General features: G+C 42.4%; 1 protein-coding gene across 10 annotated transcripts in view; it reads left to right on the top strand.

Annotated features, from left to right (window-relative positions):
• Window positions 1–14374, top strand: part of TAMM41 (TAM41 mitochondrial translocator assembly and maintenance homolog) — a 46162-nt gene extending 31788 nt beyond the window's left edge. For 4 of the 10 annotated variants that reach the window (XM_037000327.1, XM_037000325.2, XM_017661695.3 and 1 more), the window contains 3 exons: window positions 2158–2323; window positions 3612–3674; window positions 14239–14374. In XM_037000327.1, the coding sequence (XP_036856222.1) occupies window positions 2158–2323; window positions 3612–3674; window positions 14239–14315 (306 nt within the window). In that variant the 3' untranslated portion in view covers window positions 14316–14374. Of the gene's footprint in view, window positions 1–2157; window positions 2324–3280; window positions 3360–3611; window positions 3675–14238 lie in introns of those variants that run through there. The other 6 variants (XR_012129028.1, XR_012129029.1, XM_037000326.2 and 3 more) reach the window with 6 other exon arrangements.
• Window positions 14375–15281: the final 907 nt, after the last annotated feature.

The raw sequence follows: 15281 nt of genomic DNA, 5'->3' as shown, positions 1-15281 counted from the left end.
AGCAAATCGGAAATAAAGACCTCACCTGATCCTGTGGTGGCACTATGGAGCCAGAGGGCCCTTCCTAGTTGTCCCAGTGTGGGGCAAACTTTATACTCCTGCATTTTCTGCATTGTATACAGGCAGCTCTCTTTGGCTGAGAGCAATTCTGGGAGGGAGTCAGAGAGAGATTGAGCCAGCTTTTCCCAGAAGCTAGTGGATGAGGATCTTGGCCCTGAAGCCAGGGTTTGGATGGTGCAATACAGCATCCACTATCAGAACCGTAACTGCTTTTTAAAAACATTGGCTTTATTGAGATATAATTCACATACCACATAACTCAGTGACTTCTAGTATATTCACAGAGTTGTGCAACCATCACCACAGTCTAACTGTAGAATATTTTTATCCCTCCAAAAAGAAACCCCATACCCATTAGCAGTTCTAGCTTCCCCTCCCCCCAGGCAACCACTAAACTGCTTTCTACTGTGGATTGCTCATTCTGGACACTTTATATAAATGGAGTCATACAATATGTGGTTTTCTCCAGATCTGCTTTTAAAATGCAATTTGGCTCATGATTTAACTAAATGTTTTTACTTTCATACTTTAATGATAATTGAGTAAGGATAATTAGACAGAATTTAGCAATTTATTTAAACATGTCACCTAGTGTTTTGTCTTTAAACACATGCTTTCAAACCAAAATACTAGTGAATTCTTTTCATCAAGAGGAAACAGTGGCAAATACTATTTTCTAATTCCTCATGTTACTCAAACCATTTTGACATCTCTAAAATTCCTGGAACTTTCATAGGTAAAGCCATATAGAAATACAAGATCCTTTTGGTTAATCTCTATACTTGGCCCCCAAATATGAGTTCATAAATGTTATTTCTAGTATGTTTTACAGAAATATCTACATATTTTGTCATTTATCTAGCCAAAGCTAAGAAGAGGTCAAGCCGTGGGAATTTAGAGCCATCTTAATGATAAATATGAAAAATTTAGGTTAAAAACCCTTTCACCTTTGTTAGAGCCACTAAATAATAGCATTTTTTCTTTTTAACATAAATTTTATTGCTAACACTAAAAAATCCAGACATTAGCATGTACTCAATAAATATTTATTGAATGAGAAAAAGTAGTAGAATGAGTGAATTCTAATAAAGAAAGTTGGTCATATCTGGAAAATCTGAATCCAAAGTATAATACATTTGTCTAATGTTTTCCTTACTGTTCTCTTTGTTGATGTTAAAATGTTAACATTTGTCAAAAGAACACAAGACAGATTCTTACTTGGAAAATAATGTGATATAAGCTTTTGAGGGCAATGATACTGGTTCTTAACCTGGCAGGCAGTCAATGTTTACCTGATTTTTTAAAAATTTAGGTCCATGAAGTATAGTATATTAGATTGTAGCTAATGTGGCTAACTTTTGGATCAAAGGTTTCCAAGTAAAGTCTGATGCATAGTTTTATATTTGTTTTATTTCAGTATTTATCTTTTAACTTTATTTTAGAGCATGTTGGGAATAGAAACCACTGGTTTTTTTAAATAGGAATAAATTACTCCTATTTGAGAAATAATTACAGCAAAGTTTTATTAACACAGTCATTCATTCCCTTAACCAATTTTTTGAGCACCTTCTATGTGCCAGGGAATTAAAAGTGAATAAGACTAGTCTTTGTCATCAATTTATTCCTGCAGTTTGTGAAATACAGCATGGTATGTAAAAGATCCTAATGGCAGGAGATACTAATTTAGATCCACACTTTCTTACTGCCTGTACAACCCTGGCTGTTACTCTGCCTCTGTGCTTAAAATGGGAAAATCTGAGCACCTGGATTTGATGGGGCCTCAGTGGACATTAGCAACAGCCTTACTTCCTTTAACTCAACTGCTGGATTTAAGACAAGTGGAAATTTTTAAACTGAGAGTCAGAAATTGATCCTTGGCTTCTGTTCTTTTCTCACATAGACATGAAATATTATAGGAACATAATTGGTCTTTTGAAGGAGCCTAGAATCCTGAACCCTTAGTCACTGAGCTGCAGAAAGGAGGAAGTCTCCTCAGCGTGCGGCCGAGGTGCAGGTCCTGCCTGCCTGAGCGGCTCTGAGGGGAGCCTTGTATTCAAAGCATTCTGCATAGACATCTTTTTTTTTTCTTTCCCCTAGATAGATAAAAGCCCAGAAGGGCAATTCACTCAGCTAATGACATTGCCTAAAACCTTACAGCAACAAATAAATCATATTGTGGACCCTCCTGGAAGAAACAGAGATGTGGAAGAAACTTTACTGCAAGTTGCCCATGATCCTGACTGTGGAGATGTAGTGCGACGAGGTATGTTTATGAATTTGACACCGAGGAAGTGCTGGCCATGGGTAAAAGCAAAGTTGTAACTGAGACATACTCTGTCTTTCTTGCCTGGTGAGATCGGGAAACTGCCTCCAGGAAGGAAAAAACACTAACAATCCAGGGTTTTTCCAAATCTCATTTTTCATTTGTTTAAAGTTAGGGTGGTGCAAGTGCTTCTGGTTTCAGATCCCTGGGTCCTAAATCACTGTCAAGGGGGAAACAATGTTTCTTTTGGTTCCAAGGGCATAACTTCTAGAAGTTATTCCAAAGACCTGTCTGTGCTCTCCAAACTGGTCTGAGAAGGAAGGAGACTGGTGACTTTTTTAATGCTTTTATAACATCAAGCATACAGCTTTTATCAGCCGACTCCCATTCAGCGTGTCTCTTAGTGTAATCAACAGGCTCTGACGTAGCCCACGCTCCATACATTATCCCCAGGGCTTCCTGATGGTCACCCAAAAATCTTACCTTCAGAGACCCACTTCCTTTTGAAGTGTTAAAGATTATTTACAAGGCCAGTCAGTACAGAAATAATTATGAAATTGAAAGTGACTCCCTCCCTCAGGTAAGGACATCCTCTTTTATTGAGTAGATATATAGTGAGCTCCTCCCAGGTACCCGCCACTGTGCTGGATACAGTTTGCAGTGACACTGTTGACAGTGAGCTGCGACAGGCAGAGCCACAAGCACCCTCTCAGGGCCGCGCCCCAGGTTGTCAGAGCATGTTTAGATCACCAGATACCGATTCCAAAGATAAACGTGCAGGCTTCTCGTTGTGTGTTGTTCTTCGCCTTAACCTGATTCAGGTCACAGTGTGGTCTCACCGCCTGAGAGGATGAAGGGCTGTACCTCAGTGAGGAGCACTATAGCTGTGTTTGCAGAATGCAGGTTTTTCTCCTAGGCACAAACATCTGTTTTTTTTTATCTTTTCAAATCATGGAGTTGAGAACCAGCAGCTTTAAGCAGATTTGAAGTCATAAAGTGACCTTTGGGGGTCACCTGACCCACCTTCTATTTTAAGGTGAGGAGGCCTGGGCCCAGAGGGGGTCAGTCACTTGCCTGTGCTCACCCAGCGGGTTGGTGAAGCAGCGGGCAGTTCTGGTCTCCGGGCCCTCAATCCTGATACCCTTTTCACTATCACTTTGTGACACCAGGGCAGAGGTGGATTTGCTGGTTTTATTGGACAACTGGAAAGAATATTTAGTTTCAGGTTTCAAAAGTGTTAAGATAACTAATGTCTGGCTTTTTTGGCATCCTTCTTTTTTTCTCGCAGGACTTTCAGCGATTGTGAGACCTTCTAGTATGAAACAGAGCATCAAAGGCATTTTCACTGGTGGTAAGAGCTACTGCTGGATTGAGCGGCCTCAAGGCTCCTGGTTAAAACGTTAAGCTTTATCTGTATCCTGTAAGAACCGTGAAATGCTGGGACATGTGTGGCAATAACGTGCAGATGGGCAGAACAGCCCCGGAATCGGGCCAAAGAAGGTCAACCATGTACAGTGCTGTCGGAAGGCTGCCCAGCCCCTCTAAGTTTCTGAATCACTCCTCATGTGCAGAGTTCCCCTCATTTTTGTGTTTATGGAAGTTAACAAGCATGTCATTGCAAAAACAGCACACCTTCCTCTTCCCCACCACATGTCCTCACCAGACACAACTGCTGCCAACTCTCTCAGTGGGTTGTTGTGTTCACTGCCACTTTCTAAATCATAAGCCTATATTGCTGGTGTTCTCCTCTTCACTGTTAATCCTCCTCTGTTGACTTCTCACCCTGGCAGATTAGAATTCAGTCCTCCATGCACCTCACCCCTGCACCTGCCATCCCTGTCCCCCTCATGTAGTGGTTGCAGCTCTGGTAGAGTCAGTTTCAGAGTCCACACTGTCTGACTGCTAATGGGATTCACAGAGGAGCCACAGACACGTTTCCTTCCCTGCACGACTTTCTCTTCTCACGGAGATCGTGCCCACCTGCCTCATGTGAGGGATCCCATTTCCTCTGTCTTGTCCTTTTGTGGTGTACCCTCTCATTTTGGTGAAGTACACCATCCGGTAATTTTCTGAGAAGAGGTGCTGGGGAAACCGGGGGGGCAAGTTTAGAGACCATATGTATCTAGAAGTATCTTTAGTCTGCCCTCACGCATAATCGAGACTTAGGCTGGAGAGAGATTAGAAATAACTTTCCTTTAGATTTTTGAGATCATTGCTCAGATCTTCTCACCTCTAGGATTGCTGTCAATGCCCAAAGCCATCTGATTCTTAATCCTCTGCATATGTTCGTCTGGAAGCCTCTTTGGTCTTCATTTTCTCCCAGGGCTCTGACATTTCTCAGTGATATGTTTTGCTGTGAGTCTGTTTTTTTATCCTTTATCCTGGGTACCCCCCACACTCTCAGTTTGGCAACTCAGAATATAAGAATATTTTATTCCTTCTTTCTTCCCATCTGTTTTCTCTCTTCTCTTTCTGGAACTCCTCTTATTCAGATATTGGACTTCCTTGAATAATAGTACTTTGATTTTCTTTTCGTTTCCTATTTTTGATCTCTCTTTTTGCTCTGTTTCCTGGGAGATTTTCTCAACTTTAGCTTCCAATACTTCTATTCGGTTTTTGTTTCTTCTTTATACTTTTAATTTCCAGATCTTATTGTTTTCTTTGTTTCAGTCTCTGAATATGCCTTCTTTAAGCTTTGTTTTAAACATCCTATTCTTGTTTTATGGGCTTCAGCATTTGAACATATCTTTGGATGTTACCAAATTGCCCTCCAAAGTGGTTCTGTCCATTTATAGTCCCACTAGGCAGTAAACAAGAGTTCTTATCTCTCCCCTTTCATTCCCACACTTGATACTGTCAAATGGTGGACGTTTCCCGTTCAGTCTTTATATAACCATCTACTGAGTGTCTCATGTGCTAGCCACACAGGATATACAAAGTGAACATGACACAATCCTGCCTTTAAATAATTCATAATCTAGGAGAGACAAGCATGTAAATAGAAATTTGCAGTACCTGGGGATGAATGGCACACAGGTAACCCAAAGACAGGAGTGATCTCCCAGCCTGATTCTGATCCCTGGGTCGAGATTGCTGGAGAGCTGGCCTGGCCACACCTCTGGATGTTTCATCCCAGCTGCCCTGACACACAGCCAGTGTTGGGCCCCAGGGACACAGTGTTGCCCTCCTCAGTCTTCACAAAGATTCATCAAAGATCCAACGGAGATTTAGTAGTACATGTGCCAGATCGACTCAGCTTATCACTCAGTGGGGCGTAACTTTGCATTTCTAATTCAGATATTCATGTAATCTGTGTTCCTGCTGGTTTATCCTGGCAGGACTGAAGATGAGCCGCTTTTGTTTGCTTGGGTGTTTCAGGTTCCTAATCTATGTTTTGTGTAATTGCAGCTCCTGTGGGCGAGTAGAATGCTTTGTTGTTGTTTTTGTACTTGGCTTCCTGTGCTATAGGGTATTACTAGGTTTTTTTTTTAAGTTGCGATAATGTGTTAGGGGTTTTTTAAAAATTCCTTTTCTTTTGGAAATGCAAAAACTTGGTGGGGGAAAGTAGTAAGAGAGACAGATGATGCAAGATTGGCCATGAGTTGCTGCATTGCTGAGGCTGGCTAAGGTGCATGGAGACATATTGTACTATTCTTTTATAAGTTTGAATCTTTCTCTAATAAGAGGTCCTTAAAAATCCATCCTCAGCACATCCTGACACTTTCCAGTCCCTGGTTTCAGTGGCCAGCAGAGGGCAGTGGGTAACACTTCAGTATCCAGATTTGCATGTGGCCACAGAGCACCCAAAGCCAGCTCCCTGCATGCCCACTGCCTGTTTCCCTTTCCCTGGTCAGGGTGCCTCACTGCATTGTGCAACTGAGGTTGCGGAAATTGTGGAAAGTGATGAGCCACCCTTCAAATGGGGTGTACTTACCTTGTACTCTGGCTTCTCTGGGCTATGGTGGTCGTGGCCTTGAGTGAAGACAGCCCAGGCCTGTGAGCCCCAGAGACCAGGGTTCAAATTCCAACTTAACTACTGTGACTTTGACAAGTTACCTAATTTTTCTGAGTTTTAATTTCATAGGGACAATTGTACATGCCTCAGCAGGTTGCAAAAATTATACCTTAAGCTCTATAAAAGCACCTAGCACTGTGCCTGGGCTTTCTTCTCTTGGTATTGTTACCTAAAGATGCCTGTCCTCTTTGGAATATGCCTCTTTGCACTGTCATATTCAGATGCCATTCCCCCATTAACCAGGTCTCTAGCTGGAGCTGACTATATGGACAGGCCTTGTCTGTCTTCCTCTGACTTCACCACAGGCGTCAGAACTCTGGCCTCTGGCGCTTTTTTCCTTAGACGTCCCCTGGTAGTCGTAGCTCTTGTCCTGCCTTGCTTTTACTAAGTCCATCTTTCCAAAGTCTCTGAAGTTCTACCTCTGTTCAGTTTCTCAGCCAACTCATGTCATCTTCAGGGTGAGAAAACCCCAGTGTATTTGGTTGAGTTTTTATTCCTTTGTGGTCATTATCACTCCACTTTGCAACCTCCCAACCAGAGTGGGGGTAAAAAGGAAGCTTCAAGCTTCCCCTAGGCAACAAATACCATTTATATTCAAATACAGTTCGATACAGAGAGACAGATAACTGAGAATACAGATAACTGAGAAGCAAAGCTTAGTATCAGTGGACTTGGAGTTGAAGTCGCTCTTTGCTCTGTAACCTTGGAGTGTTAGTTGGCCCTCCTTCCCTGGAGTGGTGGTGATGTTCCTACCCAACTGGCCACATGCTGAATATCCAGTTTGTGCACTGTTCCTAATGGATGCTTTATAAGCTTTGGTGAGTCTCGATCTAAATACAACTCTATTCCAAGAAAGGATGGAGGCCAGCTATCAATAACTAGCCCATAAAATTGCCCTTTTTAATAAACTGTGTTGGATAACATGGCAGCATGTTCTCATGCAGTGCAACACCATCTTCAGTAGTTCCCTTGAAATTCCTTTACCATCAGATACACCCATGTTTGAAGCTGAGTATGGAAATGCTTCCAGAGGCAAACACTATTTTTTCCCCTTAATGGGGAAAATATATTAGAAAATAATATTAACTCTCTTAGACTGTGCCATAGCAGAATAGCATAGCTCTCATCAGGGCAGCAGACGAGCAGCTGGAAACAGCCAGCTCAGGAGTCACGGAAGACTGTTTAATCTCCTAAAACTTGCTGCTTCTCTTCTCGTGGTAGCAGCAGAGGCATCATATCTCAGACTGGTGAGAGATGATCAGCTAAGCTACTGTCATATTCCGATCGACAGCAGCCTTACATGTTTCTAACTTGACTGGAGAGAAGTGGAACTGTTTGAGTATTCTGGTGTGGGAACTAGGAGAGAAGTGAGGAAATTTACTGATAAGACTGAGAAGCAGGAGACAGACAAGGGAGGGCCTTACAGGCCATGAAAAAGGATTCAGAATTTATTTTGAGGCTGAGGGATCATGGACAGACCACTAGAGCTAGAGACCAGAGAACAGACTGAAGGAGATAAAGCTGTTACCAGGGAAACTGATGAGAGACTTCAGCCAGTTGAAGGGTTACGGCAGCCTGAACTTGGGTCCCTGCAGATAGGCAGAGAGAAGAGATGTAGGCAGTATTTAGAAGGCAAGTTACCAGGTCTTGGTGATTGGAGAGAGATGGAAGGTGAAGGAGAGAAAGGAGTCAAAAGTAACCGCTTAGGAAGCAGAGGCCGGTGCTGCCATTCCTGAAGGTGAGGGAGGTTGGGGGGGCATGATGAGTTTTTTTGTGTCTTGCTTTATTTTTCCCTACCTGACTTTCTGGTCAGTCCGAATTGACTCTGGTCAGGGTGAGCAGGGGGAGATACCTACTCACCTCCCTAGCTTCAAAAGATTCAACTAAATAAACAGGACAGGTTTAGTCTTGTTCCTAAAACGTTTCTGTCATGCGGAATACAATAGAATGGATCATTAGTTATCCTCTGCTGTGACCTCTCATAACTAAAACATTTCTTCCATTTTTTGGTACCTACATATTTAAATAAGAAGAACATGTGATAATAGTTAAGATTTTTTCAGATGATGTTCATTTAACCTGAAAGTTCTTAAAGTAAGTTGTACTGCCTCAGAAGAGGTTTTCTTTGTAGATGTAGCTAACTGGCTAGGAATTGATTGGAAGAATGTTTGGGAGTTTATTGATTTTCTCTCTTTAGGATCTAAAACATAGAATTATGGGAAGGGAGTGACTTTCACAACCTAGTCATAGCTCAGCCTCACATTATTTCCCAGAAATTTGGTCTGTCATTAGACCCGACAGCTTAAGGCCACACAGGGAATTCATAGCCTTACATAGCTAGTGACTTTGCTGTAGGTCATGGAAACAAGCTGGAAATGAGCAGAAAGAAAACCTTAGGAGCCATATATTGAAGTACATTTCTGTAAGCTTCCCAAACAAAACCCTGGCTCTAGATACTCATCAGAGTTCATAATGACTAGCTTTAGGTAAATAGGGATCTGTCTACAGAGGATGTGTATGAAGAAGTGTCATGCACTGTCCATCACTGGGGAAGGAGCAAATGCCATGCAGATGGTTCTTAAAGTCTCTCTCCTCACAGGCTGTCTGTCCCTCCAGACAGGGTGCAAAAGCACACTTCCTAAACCACCATCCTTTTCTTTAGAAAGGAAGCAGAACCTAAAAGAAACCTTAATGTAGGCCAAGTAGAATTCTGTGGAATGTAAACTCTAAGGCAGAGGCCATACTGTTGTTCCTTCCTGTGTCCCCAGCAACTAGCTCAGTGTTTCGTATACATAGGTGCTCAGTAAATACTGATTCAGTGCATTTCAGTGACTGAGAGATTCTAGATTTTCTAGTAGTAGGAAAAATCTCCATATACAGTTGACCCTTGAACAACATGAGTTAGAACTGCATGGGGTCTGCTTACACCCAGATTTTTTTCAGTAAATATATTGAAATATTTTTTGCAGATTTATGACAATTTGATAAAAACTTTTTTCTTTAACTTACTTTATTGTAAGGATACAGTATATGATACATTTAACATACAAAATATGTATTAATTGACTGTTTATGTTACCAGTAAGGCTTTCTGGTCAACAGTAGGCTATTTAGTGGTTGAGTTTTTGGGGGAGTCAAAAGTTGTACATAGATTTTCGATTATGTGGGTGTCAGCTGACTTAATATTCTAATTGCAACAAAGGTGGAGGAGTTAAAGTTCATGAAGCTTGGAGTAGGCAAAATTTCCTAAGGACTCAAAACTGCAAACTGTAAAGGACAAATTTGATAAATCATCTGCCCCCGTGTTGATCCAGAGTCAGCTGAATACAGAGAAGGGCATAAATCACACATTGGTGAGTTTTCACAAAGTGAACACACTCATGAAGCTAGTGCCCAGAAGCAGAACAAACAGTGCCAGCCCCCCAGGCCCTGTGCCCAGTCACAGTCACTGCTCCTCCCAGAGTGGCTACTGTCCTGACTTCTAATGCCAGGCTTCTATTTTGCCTGTTTTTGAACTTGATATAAATAGGTACTCTCTTCTGTTTTTCCCTCCTCATAAAATCCTCATAACAGCAGTGAAATTCTTCATGATGTTGGAAGTAGCAGTAGTTCATTCATTCTCATTGCAACTAGTCCATTGTACGAATATACCAACAGTTTATCCATTCTACTCTTGCTGGCTTCTTGGGTTGTTTCCATTTTGCGGCTATTACAGGGGTGCTACAGTAAATGTTTCTGAACCTGTCTTTTGGTAAGCATACGATGCATTTCTGTTAGGTATATGCTTGGGAGTAGAATCACTGGATGCGTAAGTGTGTGAATGTTCGGCTTGGTAGATACTACCAGATAATGGGCCAAGTTACACTCTCGTTGACAGGGCTCCTCGGCTAATACTTGGTATTATATGCCTTTTTCATTTCATGCATGCTGAGGAGTGAGCAATAGGGTCATACTGGAGTTGTAATTTACAGTTCCTGATGACTAATAAAGTTGGGCATTTGTTCTTAACGTTCATTTGGATATCTTCTTGTGAAATGCCTATTCTAGTCTTTTGCTCATTTTTCTCTTGAGTTGTCTGCTTTTTCTTACTGAATTCTCTAAATACTTTGGATATAGGTCCTTGGTTGGATATATGTAATGCAAAATCTCCCACTCTGGAGGTTGTTGTTTCACTCTTTCAATGGCATCTTTTTTTTTTTTCTTAATAAAATCATTTATTTATATATAACAATTTTCTTATGAACCAAGAAAGTTATAACTAATTTTCAAGTACAGAGTTGTAGAGTATTAGGAAACTTCATGTCCATCAAGTACAAACATTCCCAGAGTACAAATATCCAATGCTCTGATTCCAAAACATCTTGTACATTCAACCAATGGATTACATCAGATGTTTCCTATTACTCCCCATTGGCCACTTTCTACAGGGCATTCTATCCTTTCCCACATTGTCCTACATTGAAACCACTGCTTTGTAACTGATACGGGAATTATATAAACCTGAATCTCTTCTCATAATTCCTACTTCCTGTATTACCTACTTTAAATTAGACTCTGAAATGTGCTGATTATCAGAATACTTACATATAAGATGGGAAAAAGAGATCATTCCAATCTCAAGTGTAGGTGTGAGGTTCAGTGAGATAATAGTTATTAATATGATGTAACAAATGGTGACTTGGGCTTATCACCCTTGTCTATTAAATCTACTTTTTTCCTTACTTTTTTTTTTTTTTTTTTGAGAGGGCATCTCTCATATTTATTGATCAAATGGTTGTTAACAACAATAAAATTCTGTATAGGGGAGTCAATGCTCAATGCACAATCATTAATCCACCCCCAGCCTAATTCTCGTCAGTCTCCAATCTTCTGAAGCATAACGAACAAGTTCTTACATGGTGAACAAATTCTTACATAGTGAATAAGTTCTTACATGGTGTACAGTACAAGGGCAGTCATCACAAAAACTTTCGGTTTTGATCACTCATGAACTATAAACAATCAGGTCAAGTATGAATATTCATTTGATTTTTATACTTGATTTATATGTGAATCCCACATTTCTCCCTTTATTATTATTATTATTATTTTTAATAGAATGCTGAAGTGGTAGGTAGATGCAAGATAAAGGTAGAAAACGTAGTTTAGTGTTGTAAGAGAGCAAATGTAGATGATCAGGTGTGTGCCTGTAGACTATGTGTTAATCCAAGCTAGACAAGGGCAATAATACATCCACGGATGCAGAAGATTTCTCTCAAAACAGAGGGGGGTGAGGTTCTAAGCCTCACCTCTGTTGATCCCCAGTTTCTCACCTGATGGCCCCCCTGCAACTGTGCCTGTCTTAGGTTGTTCCTCCCTTGAGGAATCTTACCCGTCTCTAGCTAACCAGTCATCTTCCGGGGCCATACAGGGAAATGTAAAGTTGGTAAGTGAGAGAGAAGCCATATTGTTTGAAAAGCTTAGCTTTTTACTTCTTTGCAGATTTATGCCCTGTGGCTTCTATGCCCAGCACTTGTCTTGAGGTATCTTTACCACTTGGAGGAGTTATGATACTCGGTAAATTCGATATGAGGCACGAGTTCTATTTAAGGGTTTTAATTAGGAAGGAAGAAGAAAAGCTATAGAGGTAGCAGATGGAAGAAAACATTGGAAGATTGATTATTTCTTTGACATATCTTCTTGTATCAATGGCATCTTTTGATGAAAAGAAGTTCTTAATTCTGCTTAGTCTGATTTATCAAATTTGTCCTTTATGGTTAGCAACTCTTTGAGTCCTTAGGAAATTTTGCCTACTGCAAGCTTCATGAAGTTTAACTCCTCCACCTTTGTTGCAATTAGAATATTAAGTCACCAAGGACCTTTTGTTCTAATCTGTTGGTTCTTAACCTTTTGCAAATCCTAGGTACTTACAAAAATCTTGATGAGAACTCTGGGCCCTCTACACAGACGTGCACATACACAGCAAACTCCCCTGCAGTTTTGGGGAGTACACAGGCTGCCACTGAAGCCTGTCCAAAATCTAGTCCAGCATAGTCATTTTGCAGATGAGGAAATCAAGGCCCAGAGGGGGCATCACCTACAAGTGTGTGGCCCAACTGGGACTAGAGTTGGGCCTCTGGAGACCTATTCCAGGGCTTGTTCTAACACATTCCCTACCGCAGTCTGTCTGAGACTCTCTCAGGCAGAGCCTTTGGAAGGAGAGACTGTTTTTAATTAAGGGAGGTTTCTGTCCACTAGCAGCAAAATATGGCTACATGGTGACGCACATGTACTTTATGTATTTACCTTAAGTGTTAAGCTTCAAGGAGTCTGTGAGTAAGGTTTTTGAAGCTGAGTTTGGACTTACCATGGTCGATGCATCTTCCTCTAGCTGTGACTCAGTGCCCTGGGGTTGCTGTGTTGAACCTTACTGTATGCTACTACCTGTGTTCTGCTCAGGGTCTTGATTGGTTCTGGCTGGAATTTTTTAAGCGCCTTATGTAATATGTCTCCGGTCTCAGTGCTCAAGTGGGTGAGGTTTTCCAGAGTGATTGCTTCAGGGAGAAAATTAACAGGGGAGGAGGCAGGGAAAGGAGCTCTGAGTTTCTTGACTAGGCGATGTCAGTTTGCAAGTAGTCAGTCAGTAGACAAGCCAGACCAGAATTCTGGAAGTATTTGGTAATGATTTTAGTGGTACCCTGCCTTTCTACCTGCCACTGCCTGCAGTAGCCTTTTCAAAGGTTCTAAGAGGGCCGTGCAGCTACAGGGAACTGCCTAGTATTTTTCAAGAGATCACTCAAAGTCCAGCATTAGGAGTCTCCACGACTAACCTGTACCTTGTCAGCAGTGCTTCCAGAAGTGCCCTGCCAGGCGTGTGCATGTCAGACTGGCAGCACAGACTGCAGTTTGTATCTCACGGTGGAAAAGACTGGGTCTTGGGGCCACACCCTGAAACACAGACTAAATGATCTCATCCTCAGCACAAAGGAAGTTGTGCCCAACATAATACTGTCTGCAAATAGGATCCTGGTAGATCTGACAGACAACATCCCACCTATTCTATCCCATTTTACTTCTTTTGCATGAGCCCCTAGAGAGCCTCTTCTCCAGTTTCATCAGGTGCTTGTGATTAGGTAGATGGGGGTGCTAGACAGCTCTCTGAATGAGGTGTGTCTGTTCCATCATTTCAAAGCATTTACTGAGCACCTCGGAGGTGCTAGGTGCTGTACCAGGTGGTGGGGGTGTGGGGTGAATAGGACAAGGTCCCTGTCCTGCAGGAGCTCCCAGTCCAGGCTGAGGGACAGGTGAGTAAACTGCTGAGTGCTGTATGGTGTGTAAGCACCGTCCTAGCGGTCAGACAGGTGCTGGACACCAAGAGGAGCAGCAGCCGAATCGGCCTGGGGAGTCCAAAAAGGCACTTCTAGAGAAGAAATCTGAGAGGGGATCAGGGGTTTATGGCAGAAAGTGATGGAAGCAACATTCACCCTGGGTAGGTTGGCCTCATGCAGAGGGACACAGCAGCAGTGAGCTGGGGTGGTTGGAACACAAGTATTGGGCTGTAGAAAGGGGGCCAGGGATGCCCAATTACATACAGTCTTGTCTTTCTTCCTTTCTCTCCATTTAAAAAATGCAAAAGCTGCTGAGATACTTGTAACTCAAAAGATTCACTCCTCCCTTGACTCAGGTGCCATCAGCCTCTGTTGCTCTGTTAGTAGGCGCCTAAATCGGAATCTTTCCTCTTTATGTTGATCTCAGTGACCTTTAACAACCTGCAGCTCTCAGAGTCTCTTCGACTCCACCTGTCAGCCTATCATGGCTCCATGTGAAAGACAAATCTCTGGTCAGATTATCATGGAAACTTTAGCTGAGTATCTACCCAATAAGCTTCAGTTTTCTCACCATCTCTTCTTTTCTCTTTTAGGTGTGAAGAAATCGGTGATTTATAGTTCACTAAAACTGCAAAAAATGTGGAAAGGATGGCTGAGGAAAACATTCTGATTTTGCTTGCTTTTTTATATGTTATGTAGAGAAGAATAAAGTGATCCCTTTTAACAGAACAGCACTTGTTACTTTGGCCCGTTGCTTGATTTCGAAGAGACCTTGGTTTGCATAATACTTGATTTTTAAAGAGTATGTTTTAGACATTTATCCAGGTGAGACCCAAATACCTTTGAGGACCTAGCATGAGAAGAGAAGAATCTCTTCCCTCGTGACACCATCTGGATCCTGTTTACATAAGGGCTCTAGCTGCAGTCTGCATTGTTTTGGTAGATGAGAGACCTGAGAAATTGTGTGCATACTTGTGGGCATGTGGCCCCAGGGGTTACAGGCAGGGGAAGTTGGTTTCTCTGCCTCTTCTCCATCCTCACTTGGTGTTTCCTGGCAAGAGCTCACCTGTCTTGCCAGCATCTTCCTGTATCTAGGCTTTTTACTCTTCTCTTTGTTCTTTCAGAAGGTGTGTGGGGCAGGGTGACTTGGGCAAGGAGCCCCCGGCAGACCTCTTGCAGAGCCTTCTCTATTGTAACACAAATGTTTGGGTAACAGGCCACCCCGCAGTAGGCCTTGAACAACAAAGGACGCGTTAGCTCAAAGCACTAGAGAGTGAGAGGTGCGGTGGGCTTCAGAGTTAGTTTGATTGGGCCGGTTTTCGGAACCATCCAGGACGTGGTTTCTTTCCCTCTCCTGCCTCTGCCCTTTGCAGTACTGGCATCATGCTAAGACTGCCTCCCCTCTGAATTCTGAGACTGTTGGCAACAACTTCAAGGGCTGTGCTTCCCCATCTACATTTGGGGAGACAGGGTTCCTCTCAGAAGCCCTCTTAGAAAAGCAAGAAAACTTCCCAGCAACCTCTGTCAGGTTTCATGGGCCCTAATTGGGTCACTTGCCCGTGTCTGAGCTGGGAAATGCAGAAGGATCGAACCAGGCTGCTGGGCTTAGGCCTGAGCTGCTTGCCCCACCCCAGGA

Source organism: Manis javanica, chromosome 3 (genome assembly GCF_040802235.1).
Source record: "Manis javanica isolate MJ-LG chromosome 3, MJ_LKY, whole genome shotgun sequence".
In the NCBI taxonomy this organism is placed as follows: Eukaryota; Metazoa; Chordata; class Mammalia; order Pholidota; family Manidae; genus Manis; species Manis javanica.
Note: the sequence above shows the minus strand (reverse complement) of the source record. Positions and strands in the feature narration are given on the sequence as shown.